Raw genomic sequence first — 25,425 nt, 5'->3', positions numbered from 1 at the left:
GTAGCTTTCAATCATTTTTCAGAAACTCCTGTTTTTTCACTTATTTTCCTTTGACTTTCACCTTCTTTTTGCAAGTGGGTGGATAATCTTATATCTAATCTCTTCAGAAACATCTCCTTAAAAAGAAATAACCTCTACTTAATGGCCACTTTGCCTGGAAAAGAAATAATCTCTATAATTAACCTAAATAATTTTTCACAGCTCCATATTTCCAAACATCTGCTCCTCCAGCTTTTCTTCTGAAATGAAGAGTGTTAATAGTTAGTTTGTTCTCATTTGCTGCAGTAACAGCCTCTACTCTTCTGGTAAGGCTTTATACTAGATGTTGGAACATTACTGTGAGGATTTGATTGAAGCCACGGGAGAATAATTGCGGTCAGGTACTGAAGTTCGATGATCAGTTCTGGATCATTTCAACTCATCGCAAAGATACTGGATGGAGCTACATCACTCCACAGAACGCAGCTCAACTGTAGCCCATGTTGGGCATAGGGCATGGTGACCTTAGGCTCATGTGCAGCTCCTCTAGAGGGTCCCATTCTATTGGTCAGTGCTTTTCTATGGAGGTTATACAAGCTGGATTTTCTGCATTTGAACACCTGTGTCAGTAATGAGTATACCTTAGTAGCTGAAGTCACTAATTAGAAGGACTGTCTGGATACTTTTGGAGTTTATTGTGTTTGTGTCACATACAGTGTAGTATGTGACACAAACACAATAAACTTTGGCTCTCAGACGTATCAAAATAAATGTAGAACAACTGCACTGATGCACTGCACTGTTTAAAGGATAAGATTAAACAGAAATAGCTGCTATTTAGTCCAGCATGAAAGGGTTAAAGACTGAAATAAAAGAAACCGTCCTTCTCAACAACCTCCTTTGTTTCAGTACTGCTTTTGGCAAGCGTTATGTTTGTGCATGTGCGCTGCTAACTAACACAGGAAGCGTCTACATGACTCTTCCCCATCGAGGACGAAATGAAGAAACATTTCATTAGAAAACACAAGCCCTGCAATCACTGCTCATTAAACCACATGACTCCGACCCCTTACACATCACACGCCCAAGCAAATTCAGCCATCATTTCAGAGACGTTAAAACAGAGAGAGAAATATCGGCTGCTTTTCTTCACTCTGCCACTGTAATCTTCTTACTCTGAATATTAGTTTTGATGTGGCACGTTTGTTTTCTCTTTTGATTTGAGTCTGAAAAGATTAAAACTTCTTGAGAAGATTATCTGAGGCAGATAAAAGGAAAATACAAAGTGTCCACTTACCGTCCACAAAGCTGGGGAACGATGCTGTCTTCTTCGACGGCTGGGAAATAAGGAGAAATACTGGATTTAGAAGAGCAGATGAGACATGCATATAAGTAATAAGTTTGTCTACTTCTTCGCAATTAGCAAAAAACAAAATGTAAAAAAAACTCTAGCACAAGTCTGGTTTTTGCAGTAAGAACTAAGACTTTGTTCACGCAGCAGGTAAAAGTGGCCCAAATCCGATCTTTTTCTTCATAAGTGACACAGATGTGTTGTCTGTGTGTCAGTATGAACAGATAAACACACTGAATCTGACATTTTCAATTCTGAGTATGTGATACTGAAATCCGATACAAATAGTCGTATTAGTTTAAACAATCTGAATAATAAATCAGAATGTTTGATGAGCAAGCCACACATCAGCAGTTTGGGGGGGGTGAGGAGGTACTTTTCAACTGTTTTTCAAATAATGTCTTAGAAATTGTTCTTGTGCTTTATTTTTCCATCTAAAATCCATTTAGAACATTTGTGTTGCTTTATGTACCCGTCATAATTCATTTTGCATGATCCTGTATTGCACCTCATTTAAAAAGTAGTCTGAACACTTCTTATAACTTCACTGTGAATGGGTGGGGCTAAACTGCTGTAGGTTGAGCAAGAGGATATATGTAAATGCGGTTTCTGTGACATCACCAAAAAGTGAATTAAAAATGGGCTGTTTTTACAGCTCTGTTACCCTATATGGGCCGTATGGGCTGTGAGGTGAACTATATGTTTTGTATGAATTGTGTTTACATACTACAATCTACATATGGTTTTTGGTTTTTGTCTGCAGAAACAGGCTGTGTTTGCAGCTTAGTTTCCATATATGGACTGCATGGAAAGGCTGAATTGGACATATTGAAATTTTAAGAATATTTATATTGTCACTGTCTAAAGAAAAACATGCATCTCCATTTTTTGGCAATTTTTATTATTCTACATCAATTCAACACACCAGCTGTCCTGTACGTTGTGTGAATTTGAATGGATCAATAGAAATGCTCTAAAATCACTTGGAATAAAACCCCTTTACATTAACTTACACTAAAAAGTAAGAGTGTTTTTTCCCTCTCCTGTGAAGTTACTATTTAGGAATTACTTGTTTTTCTTTGGACAGCGACGAAACAAAAGTGAGAGAAATTGCATTTTTCATTATATGGGCTCTTTAAATTTTACAGAAATTTCCCCTTCCTAATGTACAGTACTAAAGCACTCTGAATGGTGAACTAGTTCATGACACAGGAAACCTGCAGTCAAAGTTAATCGCAGGTCAGTCGGACAGCACACAAGGTCACGTCAGTAATTCAGGCTGTGCTCTCTCCAGGGTTGCGGTGAGGTCTCTGAGCCAGAGATCCTGCAGCGGACTGAGTAATAGCCATCACTTTAAAACACAGGCACCCGGACAGAAAGTCAGCATTAAGAGAGTATGCCCATTAATTGCAGTCTAGGAGGAGAGGGCCCAAAGCCGCTTCAGTCAGGCTAATTAAATGCAGGCCAAAAGGAGAGCAGCGAGGAGTGCATAAACAGGCTGCAACAGTGCTCGGCTGTGCTTCTGTTGTCTCCGATCACCGCAAAGTGACCTAAAAAAACTTTCACACTCTGTCACCCTGTATTATACTGCCCGGAAAATACAGCATAACAGATTTTAGAGTTAAGCTACTTGCACAGCGGTCTGCAGCAAACTGTATGAGAATAAGTGCTGCGTTCAACAAGAGGCCCTAAAAAATTTTGTCTATTTCCAGGACTTAATGAATAATTAGCTTGATGATAACTGCTTAACTGCTCTCTGCTATGCTCCACAAATGGAGAAAACACAAGAGAGGCGCTCGCTGAACGACCTTCAAAAGAAGAGCTCCTCTCAAATCAAACAAAATTTCCAGCTGCTCTAATTGAGCCATTGTTCTTTGCACTTAGGAACCAAACTTGTGACTTCATTTGAATGCATCTGAATGCAAATTAAACACTAATTATTCACTATGCAATTACCCAGCAAGAATGACTATATTTTAACAATTGCTACTCTTCCATCAAGCACTGCATTAGCCAAAATTAAAACATTACATTAAATATTTGAGTGACCTTCATATGCCATTTGTTTCAAGACAATTTAAAAGCCCCACAGCTGGAGAACCTCTCTTAAAGAGCCCATGTCAAAGCAATTTCCCTCACTTTTATGAATTAAGAGTTTAATGTAGTACTTTTCAAAACATTCTGTTTACTTCACAGCAAATATGACCCATATAGGGAAACTAAAATAGCCCGTTTTTTTTTTATTTGTTTTTGTGACATCATAAAAAAGTGCATTTACAAAAGTCTGCCTATTCAGCCAACAGCAGTTTAGCCCCTCCCGTTCACACTAAAGTTATAAGAAATGTTTCAGCCTGGCCTGCTTTTCGAATAAGGCAGAATAACATCATTTACAGAGATTATTTGTATGCAGTCATATGCAAAGTTTTGCAAGCCCCTGATCACATGATGTGTTTTGTTGATTGTCTAAGTGAAAATGTGAGCAAACTTCTGCACATTTTAATGCACGATTACTGTTTATTTTCTGAATTGAACATTTGGAATTCTGGCACAATTTATATTTAACTTTTTCCCAATATGTTAAACTCTGCAAATAAATAAAACGTGCATTGAAATTTGCAGAAAATGCCATATCTCAGTGTGTTCCCAATAAGGATGTGTGGACGTATTTTGACTTAGATAATCAATAAAACATGTAATTTGGCTGGGGGTGTTATTTATTTCTATGTTATTATTCAATTATTTCTATAGGACAAAGCAAGGTCTAAAAATGGCACTTTTTAAAATGTAAATAAAAAAATGTAATTATGTAAAATTTAATTATGGATATTTAATCGGATAATAATCAGATTTCTGCAGTGCATCTGACTATCCAAACTGTCATGTAAACAGCATACTCCGATTTCTTAGATCAGAGTAAGATCTAGAAATCTGATAAAGAGAGCTGGATTTTAGCTCAGTAATCAGATTTCTCAGTGCATGTGAACTCCTACTCTGATTTGTTTTGGATTTCTTAGTCTGCGCATGTGCAGAACAGACAGCAGTACCAGAAATAAGTGAGCAATGTTGCCACTTTTGGAGCGATGCTGAAACCAAACACATGCTTGACGAAATTAAAGATTTAAATATTCTTCATCTTCTAGATGATATATGTTAATTTTTTCAGGTAAAGTGGCTTGACGAAGAAAAAAACAAACTTTGAGATTTACATTAAGTTTACGTCACGTCTTCTTCTGTGGGTTTATTGGCTGGTTGTAAAACAGAAATCTGATTACTGCCTGACTCATGTAGACCCTGAGTTTTCCCATTATCTGATTACTCAAGCACACGTAAACGCGTTGATCAGATCACTGACAAAATCTGATTTTCTGCAGTTGTGTTATTATTAAGTGCATGTAAATGCACTCAGTGAAACCACACAAATGTCAAAATGACTGAAATTGGACTTCATGGATAAAAATAAAATACACAAATATAGAAAACTGGCCCTTTTAGTGACTGCACAGACAGCCCTCTGCTACATAGGGAGCGTAATAGGAACAGCTCTTATTGTGGTTGTATACGAGTCTCTGTAAGGGCCTTCTCTGTGGAGAGGCGTTGAAGCAGGCTGGTCAAGGCTGAGCGCTCCTTTCTCCATGTAAATACAAAGCTGTCAGTCTCCATGGCTGTGCAGGCGGAGGTGAAGCCGATTCACTTCCTCCATCAACAGCGTGAGTGAGGGAGGAGAATGAGGTTGCAGTGCTCAAACAAGACAGAGATACAGGAGAGGGGAAAAAACGGCTGGATTGTTTTCCACTACATATGAAGGAAGTGCTGCATGGAATTTACTTGATTGAAATCATCATATTTCCACATGAATACAGTATTGTTGTTGTTGGAAAACAGTTATTGAAATATTTTCTTGACTTTAATGTATGTTAATGGAACCAAGTAATTCCAAGTAATTCAGGACCATTTCTACAGAAGCCCATTCCACCCAGACAGATTACAATCCCCCCCAACTCCCCCTCCACTGTTTCTGGCAGCATTATAGGAGTTTACTTAGTATCTTGAAATATGGATTTAAAATAATGATTAATCATTAATGACTTATTTTATCAAAGTACTGACTTAGTGACTAAACATAATGGCTTATTTTCTCAAAATATCAGCTTTGTATCTCAATTACAGACTTAGTATCACTGATCTCAAGATTTTGAGTTATCAAGACAAAATTCTGATTACCCATTTGAAATGAGTTACTAAACTTGAAATATTTTTAAGATTTTGGGATAAATAATTAATGATAATTATTAAGTCATTATTTCAACATATGTAGTCAACATTTTGAGAAAATAAGTATTTACTTTTAGAAACTCTTCTTCTAGAAGACATTTTTTTGACATTATTTTGAGGAAATAAGTCATTATTTCAACAGAGTAAGTCATTATTTAAAAAAAATAAGCCATTATTTTGACACGATAAGTATTTTTTAAAGAAAGTAAGTCTGAATTTTAATATACTGCTGCCACAAACTGAAAGTTTGTACATCCATACAACTTGCATATTGCACTGCCACTTGTTTATACACATATGCATATATGACTATTAACATATGTTATCGTTTACAGTGTTTAGTCACTCGGTTCATCTACTGGACATGGCATGCACCACTGCATTGTCACCTGCATAATATTTATGCAAATTTAGTTACTTTTTTGTACTGCACATTACATTTTATGGTAGTTTTAGTACATTTTATTATATGTTTCTATTTAAGCATCTGCATAATAGCATATGACAATACCTTCACTCTTGTTTTGCTCTTTATCGCAATTTGTGCTGCTGTAATAGACGACCTATCTATCCATCTATCTATCTATCTATCTATCTATCTATCTATCTATCTATCTATCGAACTATCTACTGAGCGAGCGAGCGACCGACCGACCTACCGACCTACCGACCTACCTACCTATCTATCTATCTATCTAAAGGGAGAAAGAAATTATAGGCAATGTTTTCCTCTTTTGGCTGCCACACGACTTTGCATACTGTTCTACTAATCCATATACCATTCTTCACATAATGTAAAAGACAGCTGACATTTTCAAATGATGCAAAAACACAAAAAAACACAGTTACAAGGTTTCTGACATGTCAACAATGATGTATTACATAAGCAATTTTGTCTTTCAGTTTACTTACTTTTGGCAACAAATATATTGACTGTATATCCTTCATTCATGTGGAAAGGATGCACACATTTGAATCAAGTAAACTGACTGCAGCACTTTTATATGTATAAACAGTGAGTCAGTGAAGGAATTTGATTGGCAGTCGTATTTTTCCTGCTCATCACTGCTGTGAATTATGTATGAAGTAAATTGGCGAACAGTGTGTGGCTCTATAGGTCAAAGGTTAATAGATCCACCTCGGGGACGTTGTTGTTCTCCAGCGGGCCGTTCAGATCAGATCGCTGCTGCTTCCTCGGCTGTTCTGCACTGTTAGACACCTAAACATACAGAGGGAGAGAGAGAGAGAGAGAGAGAGAGAGAGAGAGAGAGAGAGAGAGAGACGGACAGAGACAGAAAAAAAACAAGTGACAGAGAAAGAGGGGAGAGAGAGAGAGAGAGAGAGAGCAAGGGGGAGAGACAGAGAGAGAGAGGTATGTGAGACAGGTACAACATCAGAAAAGCCTCTATCAGCACAGGAAATGAGTGGTGGTGGGATGGTGGGATTTCTCCAGGGCCGTAAACCCTGCAGATATCAGAAAGGTGATACTAAACCTGTCAAACAGATGGAGATCTACAGATGGAGGACAGACAAGATCAAAGGGAAAAGTGAAAAAAGCAATTCATTTGTCCCTGTGGTCAGACACAGTGCACCATACAGCTACACGTGCACATCTTACATATACACACACTATAGATACACACACTATACACACACAATTCAATCAATTTTAATATCAACAGAAAAGCAGCCTCTCTTTCTCTGCTGGACATTCAAAATCTCTAATTAGTGCTATTCTGTCTGCTCATCATTACTTGATCAAATGCATTTGTCATGTGGCTTTCCTCCAAGGCATGAAATGAGGCTGGATGCTAATAGAACGCCCTCTGCTCTAGTCCAGTTACGCAGACAAATCAAGATAGCGCCCCTTCAAAACTGACCGTTACCCAGTCTAATTGAAACATTTAAAGGTCAGAAATGTTTGAATCCTTTTAGAACATTTAACTGTGCATCTAAAAGGCAATCTAAAGTAATTTTCCTGTGTTCTTTTTGTCTTTACTACCAGCTTAACCAGCTTTACCAGCATGAGCAGCTAAAGCCCTGGATGAAGCCATGGAGAAGGATGCGAGGAAGCTCGCTATAGCCTGTTCCTCTAGCCAGCAGTGGAAACGTCCCATCTGTTCTATAATGCAGCACTATTACTGAACTATTTCAATGCAAAATCATCACCATCGTTTTTTCACCATTTGAAATTACCAGCAGCTTTTTAGATTGTGTGAACATTACATGATAAATGGACCAACAGAAATGGTCAACAACTACATTAACATTAACAGGCATTACAGTTAAGAATGTTTTCCTTTCTCCAATAATTTCAGGTTTTGTTGATTTCCTGGGTGAAAGTAAGTTAACACATCCTCTACAAACTTAAACTATGACATTTTCCTGCAAAGTTTAGTGCACAATTACTGTTCATTTGCTCAATTTAACAGAACGGAAAAATATATAATGTGGCCTCTGCACAAGTAGGTGACTTATTTTTCAACAGAACATGCAATTTAAGCAGGGGGCACCCAAACTTTTGCACGTGTGTACATTTCACACATACACACACACACACACACATATATCTATCTATCTATCTATATATATATATATATATATATATATATATATATATATATATATATATATATATATGTGTGTGTGTGTGTGTGTGTGTGTGTGTGTGTTTATTCATTTATTTATTACAACCTTGTCATGGACATTTCTTAAAGGGGAACTCTACCAATGTTTCCAAATTTCCACATAATCCAGTGGTTAAGATAGTTGAGCAAACTAAGTCATTAAGAATGTGTTTTTTTTTTTGGTGAAATTGTAAAGAATTAAGTTAAGTTACCCTTTATTAATCCCACAATGGGGAGATTCACCTCTGCATTTAACCCATCTGTGCAGTGAAAGACCTACATACACACTAGTGAAGGCACACACAGCGGCCAGGGAGCAGTTGGGGGTTAGGTGCCTTGCTCAATGGGCATTCGGTCATGTCCTACCAGCTCAGGGGATTGAGCCGACAACCCTCCGGTCACAAGACTGGTTCCCTAACCTCCAGCCCATGACTGCCCCCTGAAGTGTACCGACTCAGATTTCTTTGCAGTGGTGGTGACAGGAACCAGGGGTCTACAACACAAATGCAGCCATTTTATGTACTACTCACAGCCAAGGAACCAACATGTGTTTTTTATGTTATTTTGATGATGCTAAAATAGTGATAAATCAGAAAAAATAAGGTTTTCTGGGGCACCACTGTGCTTTACTATGCCTCTCATGAATCTTTCAACTGTTAGATGGTGTTTAAATAAATATGTTGTAGGCCAAAACTATCATAAAACAAATGTCCCAGGCATTAAGCAGCAGCATGTCTGCAACCACGTAATAACTTCATGTAATAACCTTCTGTGAGGGAGGCGTTAGAGGCGTTAAACTCTTCAGACGTCTGCTTTCTGTCACCACTGTGAACTACTCTGACTGGCAAGTTTCTGTAAAATGGGCTATTTTATATTGAACCATTCTGAATGACTTTGTTTACAGCGAATTACACAGAATTTTTTGAAAAATCTGTGTAATTCCCCTTTAATAGTCTAGCATCCTTAGTCTGTCTTGTATGTTAGACATTAAACATATGTATGCACAATTGCTGTACATGTAAAACATCTGGAAAAATAAAATTCATTCTAATTCTAATAGCCTGACCCTTCCTCACGCAGTCCCTGACCTCTCAATACCATGACAAATAGTCCAACAAGCACACAGAAGCTTGGGTCAGAGTGAATGTCTCTTTCCAGAAATTTTAAACATCACAAATTATTTGGAAGGACCGCGGAGCAGCTGTGCATATTTTGAGAAGGTCAGAAGGTCATTTAGTTTACATTTGTGTGTTTAGCAAGAAAGGAATAGTTTCAGAGCAGCTTATGAGTGAACACCACAAAGTGTTTTCCAGCCCAGAGCAGACAGGGGGCTTACTCTCGGAATTTCAATTCAATTCAAGTACTATTTCAATTTCAATAGCACTGGACTGTGAGATAATCTGGGCTCTGAGATCAGGGAAGAGAGTGGACGTTCAGGGACCAGATTTATAAAAGAAAGCAAACAGTAACAACTGAGCTAAACACTGAGAGGTTCTCAAAAAAAGAGACTTCATTCTCAAATATTCCCTTAAGACCTCATTATTGTTGTAAGTAGGCCATTAAGTTATTCATCACGTAGCCTATCCTAGCCTAGCCAATGTCAATCACAATTTTCAGTCTTTCACAGACGGCTAAAACAGCATGAAATACAATTTGAATCGCTTTAACCATTAGCTTTAGCCTTTAGGCTATTTCAGTTGAATTTGCTAAGTGTGTTAAGAGAACACCAAAATGGAGGAAAAAACACTTTAGTAAACAAGAACTGGAAGTGATGGTAGAGTCATAATGTGTGTAGTAATGCTTGTAGTAAGTCAATATCAACTACAGAGCATAGGAAAATACATACTGCTGTTAGCTAGCTAGCTAACAACAACTTCTAAAGACTCACCTTATCAGCTCTCTCAATATCAGACATGTAAACCTACAGTAAGACTGCTAAACATTTAAGAACATATATTTTTTTTATTGTATTCTTAGAACGGCTCTTAAGAGATGTGGTAAAAAAAATTACTTTTTTTGATGGAAAAACGTTTCTTCTTAAAGGGGAATGCCAGCGTTTCTTCAAAATTTCGGCAGAATTCAGCCATTAAGGTGTGAACAAAATCATAGTGGTTTGATGTGAAATGGTTCATTATAGAGAAACGTACTGACTCAGATTCCTTTACAGTGGTGGTGACAGGAACCAGTGGTCGCGATATCTACAACACAAAAACAGCCATTTATTTACTATCTAAAACCACCACTGAACATATTTTTCTGTATAATGTTGATTATGATAAGTGGTAAATGAACACTTTTCTGTGGGTACTATTTTGCTTTACAGCAGCTGCATGTCTCTCTCTGCCATGAAAGGATTTTAAAAAACGCATTTTAGGGCAAAACCTTATCTCAAAACTGTTGTGAAACAATGTCTCAGGAATTTATATTCATAATTCATGTTCATCTTAATTTCAAGCAATAACTTTCTCAGACGGAACTTGCACTAAATGATTCAGACGTCTGCTTCATAACACTGTATCAACTGAATCTAAAGGTAAGAAAAATTTATATTTAAGAAGATTTAAATGGGGAAGAAGAAATAGGGGTGACTGATGCTAAGTGGAGATGTGGTAAATTTCCAATCTGGGGAAGTAACTTCACTCTCATCCTACTCATTGAGCTTCTGCTTCTGCTTGTCAATCATATTCTAAAAAGAATAACCTGTGCACTGCCATGTCCAAGGTCTTTATCAGTTCGATAGGGAATAACCTTAAGCAAATATTGCACCTTTAAGAGCAAAACAAACTTGCTGGCGTGAAAAAAGCTTGTGACGTTCACAGCATTAAAGAGTTTCGTTGAAGCATTAAGTAGCTAGTGAATGCAAAATGCTCGCATACTTCCCAAACTATGCCATAAGCCATGTTTACATGCAGCCTGATAATCTTTTAATAATCTGAATATTATCTTAATCAGAATAGAATATGTCCATGTAAACACCTCAATTGGACTAGACTAGTCTGACTGAGGCCATTCGAAATGCAATTTCTATCCAATTGAACGAGGTGGGTAATCCTGTAAATAATCCGATAAATAGAAGAATAATAACCATGTAAACGTCTGAATCTGATTACATTCCCAATCGGAAAGTTTAAGTAGGTTCTGATCATGTGCGTCACGTCATAGTGAAAGTTTATAACGTTCAGCATGGCGGAGCAGAAACTGGTCTGCAGAGGAGACGAAGTTTATGCTTTGAGCTTTAAAAGACGGCGGTGGGACGGACGTCCAGCTTATATGTCTCAGAACACGACGTCTTCCTCTCGGCCTTCTTTAATAAGGACATGTGAAGGACATTTTACTGAGTCTGAAAGCATTTTAAAGCAATTAAAAACACAAGCACTGCTCACTGCTGCTCATCTCACTCTGACTGGACTCACGTGATGCTTGTTGTCATGGCAATGTTTACGTTTTTCTGTACGCATGCGCATCATTTTGGATCAGATTACTTGTAGTAAGCATATAAATGCAGATTTTTCATCAGATTGTTGAGTAGAGTGAGCATAAACACCTCAGTCTTAATCTATAATCTGAATGTTTAATCACATTGGCAAAAATCTTTGCATGTAAACACAGTCACTGTGTTTTACCTGGGTCTGTTTTTGCATTAGCACCGTTTGAAAATTCCTACTCATCTCACAAAAAACACTTGGCTTGCTAGATGAATTAGCTAACTTGACTGGTTGCGGAGCAAAGTTAGGAATTTAGATGATCAAAGCCCATCTTGTTTTCTCTAAGAAAAACAAGGAGGCAGGAAAAACAGATGTGTGTTTATGTAACAGCATTAGCAAACCTCTCTGAGAAACCGTAGTGAAGCAACTACAGTTTTGGGATGACTTGAAAAAAGCTTTGATTACGCTGGCCTTGATCTCCGGAGACATTTGGACGCCTCCAGTTGTTGGAAGACTGCATGCTGCTCTCGTTTCCTCTGAAACTTTTAGCTCAGTAAACAAACTAAAGTATATGACATTGTACACATTAAGTATCCAAATGAACTGCAGGAAATGTACAGACAAAATCTTCTCAGAGAGAATTATGAGTCAGTACAATAGCTTCACAAAGAGCCATATACTATGTGCATAAGACAGCATGCCATTCATGTCCACACTATTAATACATTATAGACAGAAAGAGGACTCAGTTTCCATCATATTACATCATATACGACAGGAAATGTCTTAAGAGCACATAAAGAAGAACTGCACTGTCTGAAACCATTCCCTTGTGTTTTCTGACAGGCAGTCTTTGTTGTGATTTTGACATGGTTCCTTTTTTGAACCTACCCAAGGTGTCTTTATTAATTTTTACCTTGAGACCAGAATTAAATCTAATTTCTGTTTATATTCAGACAAAATGTGTCTCATTCTTAGCTGCTTTGGTTTTTGGGTTTTTTCGAGGCAGAATGGGTGAGCAGTGCACAAACTAACGAGGGGTAAAAAATTACATGGACATTTTATAGGACGGCATATGGAGAGATATTGTTCCAGACTGTTTATGTATCATAAAAGAAACTTTTTCTACATATCTGTATTTTGATTACTGACTTCTATGTATAAGTCACAGAAATCACACCTATATTTGATCTCCTTCTTGGTGGTTGTTTTGAAGCATGTAAATGACTCACAGTGAGAGCTAGCCTGGCTACAGCCTCCACATGAGGGGGTTCATTTTAACACTAAGCCTCCCAAGGTAAACAACGAGAGAACATACAACCTCCTAGTGGGGGTTAACACTTAGTCTGTCGTGCCACTCACTGGCTCCTAAAACTACTCTGATTTGTGTGTCCCTATGTTTAATACACTGTAAAAATATTTTTTAACTTAGTAATGAAATAAAATGATCATTGTGAGTCTGAACCCCAGTGATGCCACAGCCATAACTGGGAGCACAAAGGGATAAAACACCTGTCTGATATAAGGAGTTCCAGTTAGTTGGAAAACTGAGTAAAAAGGAAATTCTATTGTTTATTCAACTGAGAAACTGTATATGTGAGTTTGAAGAACTTTTGACTAAATTAGCTTGAGCTGGGTGAACTCTAGTGTCCTCAAGTTAACTCATGTAAAGCAGTGTAATAAGTGTGACCTTATAATTTGAGGGTTGAGCTGACTTTTTAGCTGATTTTTACAGGTGGGGGTGGACATACTGTTTTACTTTTCCACCACTTTGGGCTGAATTTTGGTTATAAACATTAGGTCTGCATTTTCATATGTAGCAGAGATGTATAGGTTGCTTGTATAAAAATATTACTTATCTTGCTTGAAACATTTCAAAATTATTAATGTATCTTCTATCTATTATTACTTAGCAAAGTCTATTTCAGCTGTATAAATACAAAATGTAATACAGTTAATTAGCTTGTTCTCAGTAAACAGCTGAAGGACATGCTGTGAGCTTTGAATAAATGAAGCGGTTGTTGTAACTTTTCCTGTTCTTTCAAACTTAACTCAAATTAATACAAATTATAATTAATACAAATTCAGTAATTGTGAAGCCCTTCAACAGACAGGTGTGGTAGAATAAAAAAATCATAATACTGCTTTGCTCAAAGGGTTTGAAACTCACTGAAAGAGTAAGCTGCCAACAAAAAGGATGGTGTTAATCTATTTCAAAAACACAGACTTACTTTTTTAAAAACGTGACAATTCAACACCACCACAGCAACGCTGTCAAACAATGAAGGCCAGAAAACACATTCCGATATGAACCTCTATTAAGAGATGACGAAAACTTCATAATCTAGCTATATCAGAATGATGCATTTGGCCTCACTGCAGCCATTAGGCTATAATGAGTGAACCTACGGCCAGAATGAATGCGTCTGAGCTGTGTACCATGGGCACTTTAACGCTCAATTGCTGTCTCCAGTTAAACATAGTACTAATTCTGCTGATTAACTCTTCTGAATATCCACAGTTCTGTGCAAAAGTCAGAAACAGTCCCCTCACTTATTTAATTTCCAGTCAAAACAGCCAGCAGGTACAACCCTGTTTCCCCATTGTTATGATGTCCAGCTTGTAACAATAGAAGCTGGGTGCCATATAGAACCGTCTATAGCACATTCAAGCACATTTTCCATCAATCTGAAGAACGCTTTCATGAAGCAAGGAACTCTTTAATTATGCAGAGGGTTCTTAAAGTGTTCATGGTTTTATATAGAACCATTTTCTTTTCTAAAGAACCCTTGAAGAACCTTTTTTTGCATTCTGTTTATATTTACAATTTGCACCACGTCCCAACTTTTCTGGAAATGGTGTTGCACAAGTTATTCATTTTTCAGGTGATATTTCTGAACAGATCAAACATCCGTCCATCAGTCTATCACTCAATCTGTCCACCAATCTATCCGTTCATCCATCCACCTATTAATCCACCCATCAGTCTATCATTCAATACATCTATCCATCGATCTAACCATGCATCCATTCATCAATCCACCTATCTATCCCTCAATCCATCCATCAGTCTATCATTCAATACATCTATCCATCGATCTAACCATGCATCCATTCATCAATCCACCTATCTATCCCTCATTCCATCCATCCATTTATCAGTCCATGAATCCGTTGATCAATTTATCAATCCATCCATCAAACAATTCATCTATCAATTTGTCATTCCATCAATAAATTTATTAATCCATCCATCCATGCAATTAGTCAATCCCTTCTTTAAAACAAGGACATTCACAATATTAGTTTTGCAGAAGTGTGCAATATGCAAATAAGTCTCTGACCAATCACTGAATGCTTCTTTGTGCACTCTGAGCATCTTAGCCAATCACAGATCATCTTAGGTTTTTGGAAAAAATCAAGGCGTTCGCATGATTCAACAAACCTACATAACTTTGGTAAAAAAATAATCACACATTACATCAACATTCATTAAAATAATAGCATTTGAATGGCACATTGCAATATGTAGCAATATAATTGCAATGTGTTCTTTTGAGCTACCACACTACTGCATTAACTCCCCTCTAAAAGCATCCTCTCCTTTGCTGACTCCATTTGTGAACAGCTTATCTTGATATATCTTTTACCTGTTCTCTGACCTGCTCCTGTGCCCACCTCCTCTGCTCCTCCGGGGTGCGGGAGCGTCCCTTCACAACCCTCTGTGGCTGCGGGTTGTGCCCAGCTGGGGGGATGTTGAGGGATTTGGGCCTGCCATCGTGGCGGTGGGGTTGGGAAGGATACGGAGCAGCAGCGGGTTCAGCCTTGGGCGGAGCTTCAGGCTGGTAGCGAGCAGGTGCTGGCTCCGCCCCCAGCTCCTCTGGGCTTTGGTCCGTCCCGCTGCTGAGGCTGCCCATGCTCATACTCATTTTAATCTCAGCCACAATCTGATCAATATCCTCCTCTGTCTCCTCGCCTGTCTCACCCTCTATGCCTTTGTGGCCCCTGTATGAGTTCCCATTGTCCTCTGGGGCGTAGTAGTCCCCTGTGTATCTCTCCCTGTCCTGTTCTTCCTCTTCTGGCTCTTCTTCATCATTGGGGCAGTAATCCTCACTTTCCTCCCCATCCTCTTCCTCATCCTGGTCTCGGACCGGAGGCGGAGCCTGGTCCTGGTGGGCTTCTGCGTGATGGTGGTGGTGATGGTGGTGATGATGGAGGCTTTGGTGGTCCAGGACAGGTTCTGGCCTGCCGTCGTAAATCTGCTGGTCCGAGTCCTGCTCCTCCAGAATTTCGCAGCGCACCTCCCCACTCTCCATGTCCCCCTCCCCTTCTCCCTCTGCCCACTCCTCCTCCACCGCTTCCTGGCACTCATCTGTATCCGGCGGTGGCTCAGCCCGGACCGTCCCATACTCGCCCTCCTCGTTACAGTCCACACCCTCTAGGTAGCTGTCATCCTCCGGGCAATAGCGAATGTAGTACGTTACCCCCTCATCTTCTTCCGGCAGCCCTTCATCGTAATCTTCCTCCTCCTCCTCTTCCTCTGATGTATTATTGACGTAGTCCGAGCTGGAGTCTCCATCCAGGCTGTCCGGATGGCCACGGTAGTCGGTGTGGGCGTGGTCCGGAGTGGTAGGAGTAGTGGGACGGCTGTTGGGCAGACAAGCCCCCTCCTGGTCGCAGTAGGGAGGCACAGGGGCTTCGGTGTCCTGCTGCTCCTCATACTCCTCCGGGGGGCACTCTGTGGGGGCGCTGGGGTAGGGGGCATGGAGCTCTGCTGAGGCCATGCTGCTGCTGCTGCTGGCCCCAGGCCTCTTCCTCTGAGCCATAGAGAGAGCCGCTTACTGGCCTTCCATCACTGCAGGTCCTCTGTTCTGCCACACACATAAAAAAAAGAACATTACCATTAAAGAGGTTTCAAAATAATCACCAGATACATTTTAACTAAGGCTATTTCTATCATCAATTAATGTATCGACTATTATTTGAATAATCAACTAATCTATTATTACCTATGATCTTCCAAATGCAGACACCACCATTCGATTATCTCTGTTCAACAAGTGATCTCTTCCTTTATGGTGCTTTAGCTGCAGCCGATCGAGGCTAAATTGACTGTTCATTTTTACAGAAAAACACTACAAAGTCACTGAACTCAAAAAACAAAGCTGAAGGCCTAAACAACTGCCGACCTTAATGAATGAGATTATATATGCAGGCTCTGCCGAAGTCTATTGATCCCCTCAGCCAAGCATCAGCAGCCCACTCCCACCCTGCAGGACTCAGAGACTCTTTAACTGCTCAGTGCGTGATCAATTACTGCTATCGAGCTGGACAGATCATTTACGAGATCCACATGTTTCCCAGCACCTCTACTATCAGCTCATTGCCACTAGGGCTGGACAAGTACTGAAAATATATATTACATATTGTGGTTGCAAAATGCTTTGCAGTATATTAAAAACACAATGGTCAGTCAATAATGTGACACGGTTACAGAATGGTCTGTCTTAGTCTTATTTTGACTGAAACAATTTACTTTTGTTGGATTATATGAACCTTGCGCTAATGTGGAACAGTAATCGGTCAGGATGCTCACAGCACAAGGTGGAAGCACAGTGTTAGCATGGCAAAGGCGACTATTGTGACTGCAAGCAACAAATGCAATGTTTTGCAGGCTTTCTGAGTGATGGACTGCAGGTGTGGGACTACGGTCCACTTGATATGAAAACTGTCAATTTGTAAACATGTTGCTGAAACCATTATAGATTTTAGGACTTCTGATAACTGAAATTATCAGCTCATATAATTTCATATTGGACAAAATTATGACTCAACAGTTTTAGTTTAATACAATAATGCTTTACTGGCAAATATCATCAAATTTTATTACGTAAATTATCAAATATGATTGTTCCCATCTGCCCTGTGGTGGACTGGTGACCTGTCCAGGGTGTTTCCTGCCTTCTGCCCAATGAGTGCTTGGATAGGCTCCAGCACCCCCTGCGACCCAGGAGGATAAGTGGCTTAGAAAATGAGTGTGTGTGAGTGTGAATGTTCTCAACTGTCAAAAAATGCAGAAACTCACAAAGTCTTTAATAATATGAATTAGGACTGTCAAAGTTAGCGTGTCAATTATGCTAAAGTTGAGCTGCAGCGCACTAAATGTTGCTAAGATAGAAGCTGCGTTTGTACTGCAGTCACTCAAATACAGCTTTTAAATGGCTTTTAAAGCAATACTTGCAGAACCTTTAGCAGATTACACTGAACAGTGCTTGTAGGAGACCTATGGATACCTATGGATAAATCAACAAGCAGCTAACTAACAAAAGGAGCAGCAAGGTGGAGCTTCAGTTCTCCACAAGAGCCTCCACTGCAACAATAATCCAGGAGCTGTATGAACGAGAGAGGAGTTTGATCCACTGATTATATATGTGATATATATGACATATGATATATATGACACTCATTCACATGATGAAAATAATGTTAACAAAAGTAATATTAACAAAAGTAATATTCTGATGGAGCTTATTCTGTCCACTCATATAGCTGGATCAAACTGTTATATAAATAAATTTACAAATGATTCATAAAACTCTTACAAATGAATCTTACAAGGTTAAACTTTTTGTTTATCAATGCTTTATCAGTGCAAATTCAGCTGATGCTAATAAACCCATGGAACCTCAATATTGTCGATTTTAGCACCCAAACAATACATATTGGTGAAGTCCTACTGCAGGCATGAGAATTCAGATAAAAGCAGCCTGTGTTTCTCTACTTCATTAGGCATCGACAACTTCAAAGGCACTTGCCTCCACAAGGTCATCAACACATGGAAAATATTCGTGAGGAATGTAATGTGTGACGGATTTGCGGATGGTCGCCGGTCTCATCCGTCTTGGGGTTTATTGATCAGAGCACGGCGGGGTGGGGAAGGACACAGCTGAGGCAGGATTAATCTCATAGACCACAACTGTGCCTCAGCAGGGCGTGGCAGTGAGCGCGGGGAATTACAGAGCAAGTTTACGACTCTGCTGCTACTGTTGACTGTCCAGCAACAAACTCAACCTCATTTGAAAAACCAATTAGACGGCGGGGCAAGAAGATAAATGATGCTAGGACTTCTCCACACGCTGCGTAATCGAACGCAAATACACACACACAATGGCTCTGTGCAGTTTGGAGAAGAGAGAGGAAAAAAAGAAAAGCACGGTCGGTATTTTCTCACTGTGCCATCCCCACCAGTAGCCAGCAAAGACAGCTCTCAGAGGGGCTTTTGTTGCTGCTCTACTGCTCAATCTCTCCCCCTCTTTCTCTCTCTCTCTCTCTCTCTCTCTCTCACACTCCCCCCCTGCCTTTTATTACGCCTTCCATCACCAGACATTACACTAGCTAATTACCCACAATCCTACACAAAGAATACCCTATTCCTTTCTAATCCAGCAGTTGATTTTTATGCTTTGTCTCAAGACACAGGGTCATATGGCCCTTATATGTTGTATATACATATAAATACATATGTGTAATAATATATCCCATATATGTGTGTATAAACACACACACATAGACACACAGTACCTATGTGTAACAATAATATAACATATATATAATATAACAATAATATGTCCCATAAGGGTTTATAAGTACCTAAGTACGTACATACGTAAGTTATATGTGCACATGTATCTAAATGTATTGTTGTTGTTTGTGTTTGTTTTAAACAGAATTTAAAAATGACAGATAGTGTTTACGTTGTGTGAACATTTCTTTATGAATGACCAATAGAATATGTTCCATTAACTCCCATTCTAAGAGTTAAGAAGGGTTTTTCTTATCCTGCTTGCATTTGAAGGTTTTGTCCCAACATCTATATGTATATATATATATATATATATATATATATATATATAAAATACTATTACTTATTAGTACTGTGCATACATATACACACATGTCAGTACATATGCATATATGTATTCTCAGTCTAATCCTAAACCTAACCTTAACCTTAAATCAGCAACTGAAAAGAAATGTTTTTCTCTTTCGGTTTTTTTTAAATAAAAGGAACATAGAGCTTCAAAGTCAAGACCATTTGCTGCTCCTGATGCTGCACACTTGCCCTGCGTTTCTCTCTCCTGCATTTTTTTGTTACACACACATGCTTATCACTACACACCGCTTACACCCGCACTACAGTAGACTCTTAACACTCTGATCATCAGGCTCTCCCCATTACTCCCATCACCTTTCACACCATGTCACCGCTCTCAGCCCCATCTGCTCCATTCTGTCCACACATCAGTACAAGCACTCTCCAAAGAAATCACACCTCTAGCCCCAACCACTACAGCACCGCACTCATTCCAATCGGAACATGCAGCCCCGCTCAGCTCCCACAGCACCTACAAATCACACAGGTAAATACATGGCTTTTCTCTTCCTACCTGTTTCCCTCGACACTGGTGTCATATGGAGTAGAAACCCTACGCAGCCAGGCACAGATGATTGACTGCTATGTGCTACGGCCCTCCCCCAAAAGCTCCAGCTGCCCCACCTCCCTCCTTTCTACCACCAGGCCAATCCCAGTGCACACTCCAGTAACTAAGGATCACAGCCTCCCCTGGGCTCCCCTGACCCTTCGCCTCTTTGTTCACCCCTGCATTCATTAACCACGCCTGTTGTGCAGGTCTACAGATAAGAGTGGAGGGCTGTCAGCCTCTTTGGCGTCGGTGCACGTTATTATAGGAACTATACTGATCTTCTGCTCGTATACAGTTGTATGAGTATTAGTATAATAAGTTTAAACACCCCATAATATATATATATATATTTTAGTTGATTTTGTAAGTGAAAAAAGTACAAACTGACATTTTTCAGTATTTTTAGTGCACAATTTCTGTTTATTTGAGTTAGATATATTGAAAAGAAAACATAAAATATAAAATGTGCCATAACCTTTGCTCAGGTCACATTTTAAGTTAAATTTACTCATAAATGCATTAATGTCCATTAATGTGCAGAAGTGTGTTCTCGGTGGAGAACAAACTAATTTATTTTAACATGTCATTTGAGGGGCTTCAAGAGTTTCGCAAACGACTGTATCTGCTGTATATTTCTAAACAGTGTGAATTAAGTGTGGGCAATATGAACTCAAATTTATATTACAATACTTTCTATTATTTAAATGATAAAGATATGACATCATATACAAAAATAAATAAACAAATTATTATTAATATTATTATTATTACTATTATTTGTAGTAGTAGCAATAATATCTTATAAATCCACACAGTTCACAACTGAAACGCTTTTCTTTGTGTAATTGCTAAGAGAAGCACTCTAGTACCATATTCATATTCATCTACACAGTGTGCAAAAGTTTGGGCACCCCGGTCAAATTCAATGCTTTGTTGATTTTCTAAGTGAAAGTAAGTTAACACACCCTCTACAGAGAGCACACTCCCGCTCATTGTAATCATTTTAATGCACAATTACTGTTTATTTGCTAAAAAAAATAATGAAATATAAATATGGTCTGTGCAAAAGTAATAGCACAATTTAAATGTTTTATTTTTTTCAATATGTTAAACTGTTAAACTAAGATTAGCAGAAAAATCTAAATCAAAAAGTCAAATTAAAGTTTAAGGATGTGTTAACTTATTTTCACTTATAAAATCACTTATAAAATCATCAAATAAAATTGCATACAACCATTCGAGTAGTAAAAAGGTTGCTGGTGTGTAGAACTAAGTTGAAAAAAGCAGACGCTGAAAAAAGATGACACTGAAAAGATTTTTGCACGTTACTAAGCTTATGTCTCAGTGTGTACATAGCAACCTATTAAGTACTTTAGTCAGTGTTTAGTAGGTTTACCAGATAAAATGGACAAGGTACAATCTAACAAACTCAACTCAGGGAAGGGTCTTACTTTGCCACTACACTCACCTGTGTGCTACAAAATTTTGCACTACTCAGTTTTCTTATTTACGTTTAGGGCAGTCGTGGGCTGGAGGTTAGGGAACCAACCTTGTGACCAGAAGGTCGCCGGTTCGATCCCCTGAGCCGACAGGACATGACTGAAGTGCCCTTGAGCAAGGCACCCAACCCCCGGCTGCTCCCCGGGCTGCCCATCGCTCTGGGCAAGTGTGCTCACTGCCCCCTAGTGTGTATGTTCACTAGTGTGTATGTGGTGTTTCACTGCACAGATGGGTTAAATGCGGAGGTGAAATTTCCCCATTGTGGGATTAATAAAGGATAACTTATTTTTATTATTATTTATTAACTGAACAGCCTGGCACCTGTAATGGTGGCAGACAGAACCAGATAGAGGCTTGAGTTCAAAACTTTAATATCAAAAGGGGAATCCAAAATCAAAGTTGTTAAACATGAGCAGGAGGTTGAAAGCCAGAGAATCAGAACAGGACAAAAGGGCAACACTAGAATCATAGTCATAAACAAAAAAACAAGTCATATACAGAGTAGCAGAAAACAAGACAATGGAAACGCTTGGTACGCGTATTGGAGTGACGATACTTTGCAAACAAACTGGACTAAAGCCCGGGTTTATATACTAAGCTAACATAAACATGAAATGAGGAACAGGTGTGTGTAATTAGAAGATGGATAGGTGGATTTCTGAGAGTCCTGTGCCATGCGCTGCAGCTAGGGGTTCTGGGAAACGTAGTCCTGATGTTAGCTGTAGGTTCAGCCAGAGCAGAGAAAGGCGTGACAGCACCTTATTTAGATACAACATAATGTTACAGTAATTCGAAGTAATACAGTCATTTTCAGTGGTCTTTTTTTTGGTTCCATATCGGCCAGCTAAATTCTTTTCATAGAATATCATCTCCCTCTCCAGCCTAACTAAATACAACACTGATATGCAGGCATGCATCAACTTTTTATCCAAGAATAGTCGTATGACACTTTTGCAGGTAAGTTTAAGATTAATACATCATCTTCTGACAGCTACTTTCATTTCTCCGGTATGTGAACCTCCATCTGTATGTTATATGGGATTTGTTCCTTATGCAGTATCTACACGTGTGTCCATTACTCTTCCTGAGTCCTTGAACCTAAAAGTCTGGTCCCCTCTAAAATTCAGCTTTGATTGATGCTGCATAGATTTTTAGTGGGATTATTGAATTTGAATAAATTACCATGCGAATGGAACGACTGTCGGGGCAAATGCAGGAGAAATCAATCTCACCTGCCCCGAACAATCTGCGTCATGCCCTGACGGAAGGGTTCATTCAAAATGAAACATAAGGGCATGAAAGACGAAAGGAAGCATGGAAGACTTTATAGGATTATCGGCTATCAAATTCAAACCGGCAGGAACAAATATCTCAGTCGCTATGAACTCTACGCAGTCTGATATCGGAGTAAAGATGGTATCTCCTCTAAGGAATAGATGCACTTGTGATTGATGAGGGTTATCAATCAACCAATAAAGATCATCAGCTTCAATTTCGAAATGTAATTAAAGCAGATAACGATCATTTTGACCATATCATGAGTAACCATTAAAGCATTTGAGTCTGACACAGTGGCTGCTGCTGGTGCTGCTAATAGCAAACATTAAGCTGCCTCCTACTGAGAACAAATGCACATCCGGCAACAACACATGCACATCTTGCTACACTTCTCCAGGCTGAAGGCTCTGTATGAAACACAACTTGCCAATCTCATCCGCTTAAACTCTACCCTAGCTGTTCAGTTATTAATCCTTTAAGGCTGACGCAAAAATGTGGCTTTTCTCTACATTTCTCCGTTGGTAATGTGATGTCTCAGTTTTGCTGTCTTTCTGAATAAGGAAAGACATGAGCAGGAATATGTCATGTATCAGCTGTAAAAAAAATCAATAATAGGTGCTAACAGTTCTAAATCTGCGCTCTGACAGAGCTCAAGAAAGAAAGCCTCATGCATCTTTTATGCAGTGATAGGAACCACAGTAGTGCAAAGAAACTCTGATATGTATCAGAGAGCAGAGAGCACGTGCACATCCATAATTCCAGATTTAAAACCCCAACCCAAGGGGAGGTCTCACAATGAACAATGTAGCATTTAAGACCAATCACAGTCAGGTGGGGGGGGGTCTCAGAATGAACAACGCAACAATTAGGACCAATCACAGCCAGGGGGAGGTCTCAGAACAAACAACACAACGATTAAGACCAATCACAGTCAGGTTGAGGTCTCAGATTGAACGGCACAGTGAACAGGACCAATCACAGTCAGGGGGGAGGTCTCAGAACGAACGGCACAGTGAACAGGACCAATCACAGTCAGGGAGAGGCCTCAGAATGAACAATGCAGCAATTAAGACCAATCACAGTCATAGTCTCAGAACGAATGGCACAGTGAACAGGACCAATCACAGTCACAATCCAATTAAGACCAATCACAGTCATAGTCTCAGAACGAATGGCACAGTGAACAGGACCAATCACAGTCACAATCTCAAAACAAATGGCACAGTGAACAGGACTAATCACAGTCAGGGGGAGGTCTCAGAACGAACAATGCAGCGATTAAGACCAATCACAGTCAGAAGGAGGTCTCAGAACAAACAATGCAGCGATTAAGACCAATCACAGTCAGGGGGAGGTCTCAGAACCAACAATGCAGCAAATAAAGACCAATCACAGTCAGGGGGAAGTCTCAGAATGAACAATGCAGCGATTAAGACCAATCACAGTCAGGGGGAGGTCTCGGATTGAATGGCACAGTGATTAGGACAAATCACAGTGAGGGGGAGGTCTCAGAATGAACAGTGCGGTGAATAGGACCAATCACAGTCAGGGGGAGGGCTCAAATGAACGGCACAGTGATTAGGACCAACACCTTGATTTCGTAGAGTGCACCACACTAAATTAAACTTCTATGTCATTTTGGATAAAAGACGTTTTGCATTGAAACGTCATTTTCATTTGCAGTGCACTGCCAGCTTAAAGGTTTAGAGTGTTTCACTGGACTACTCAGGTGTAGGAAACTAGGCAGGTTTGAAAAATGAAATTTACCGCCAGTCTCACATTAGCTTTATCATATCAAAAAAACTACACCCAATCTGTGACTTTTCACATTAATACAAAATTAATATTATTTGAAATGAACAACAGACTGAGTGGGTAAAATGGAATTCTTGCTGTACATCTTGTCCAAACTTCACACTTCTACACCAGAATGAGTCCTTGGCTGAGTCTGTGGAGTTTAAAGGCTACACAGCCACACTGAGAGACACTGTGTACCAATCCATTTGGTTTAAACTTGAAAATGAAGCACTGTTAATTGCCCTGAACACTGCCCACTGCCATTAACTGCTGATGGTGCTGCTTTAATTAGATTTCTGCATAAAATCTACCCAAGTGTCTCTGATGGGCTTTTACAGTCTTCCTTTACACGGTTAAAAAATAAAAGCAATTTTTTAATGGTTTGGCAATATTTTTGTTTCCTAGCAAATAAAAGCAGAGAACCACTGGAAGTTAACAGTGTTACATGCCCTCTGTGCACAATACAGTTACTGTTATAAAAAAAAAACAAAAAAACTACCACAGTTGGAAATTATATGGCAATATGGTAATCTGGGAATGTTGGTGCTGAACTAACTATCTGTCGCCCTTAACCCCCCCTCCCCCATGGACCCTCACAGAGCAGGTACTATTTGGGTGGTGGATCATTCTCAGCACTGCACTAACACTGATGTGGGGGTGGTCTGTTAGTGTGTGTTGCGCTGGTATGAGTGGATCAGACACAGCAGAGGTTT

At 39.3% G+C, this 25,425-nt stretch overlaps 1 protein-coding gene across 1 annotated transcript in view; it reads right to left on the bottom strand.

The window, feature by feature from the left end:
- The window catches only part of apba2b (amyloid beta (A4) precursor protein-binding, family A, member 2b), a 179,701-nt gene that overhangs the window by 45,282 nt on the left and 108,994 nt on the right, over nt 1-25,425 (bottom strand). The window contains exons 3-5 of the mRNA XM_036584410.1: nt 15,305-16,525; nt 6,741-6,821; nt 1,277-1,316 (exon numbers count right to left, since the gene is read on the bottom strand). Coding sequence (XP_036440303.1) covers nt 1,277-1,316; nt 6,741-6,821; nt 15,305-16,480 — 1,297 coding nt within the window. The 5' untranslated portion in view covers nt 16,481-16,525. The remainder of the gene's footprint in view (nt 1-1,276; nt 1,317-6,740; nt 6,822-15,304; nt 16,526-25,425) is intronic.

This window comes from Colossoma macropomum, unplaced genomic scaffold, assembly GCF_904425465.1.
Source record: "Colossoma macropomum unplaced genomic scaffold, Colossoma_macropomum, whole genome shotgun sequence".
NCBI classification, from domain to species: Eukaryota; Metazoa; Chordata; class Actinopteri; order Characiformes; family Serrasalmidae; genus Colossoma; species Colossoma macropomum.
The sequence above is the reverse complement of the archived record's forward strand: the minus strand, read 5'-3'. Positions and strand labels throughout refer to the sequence as shown.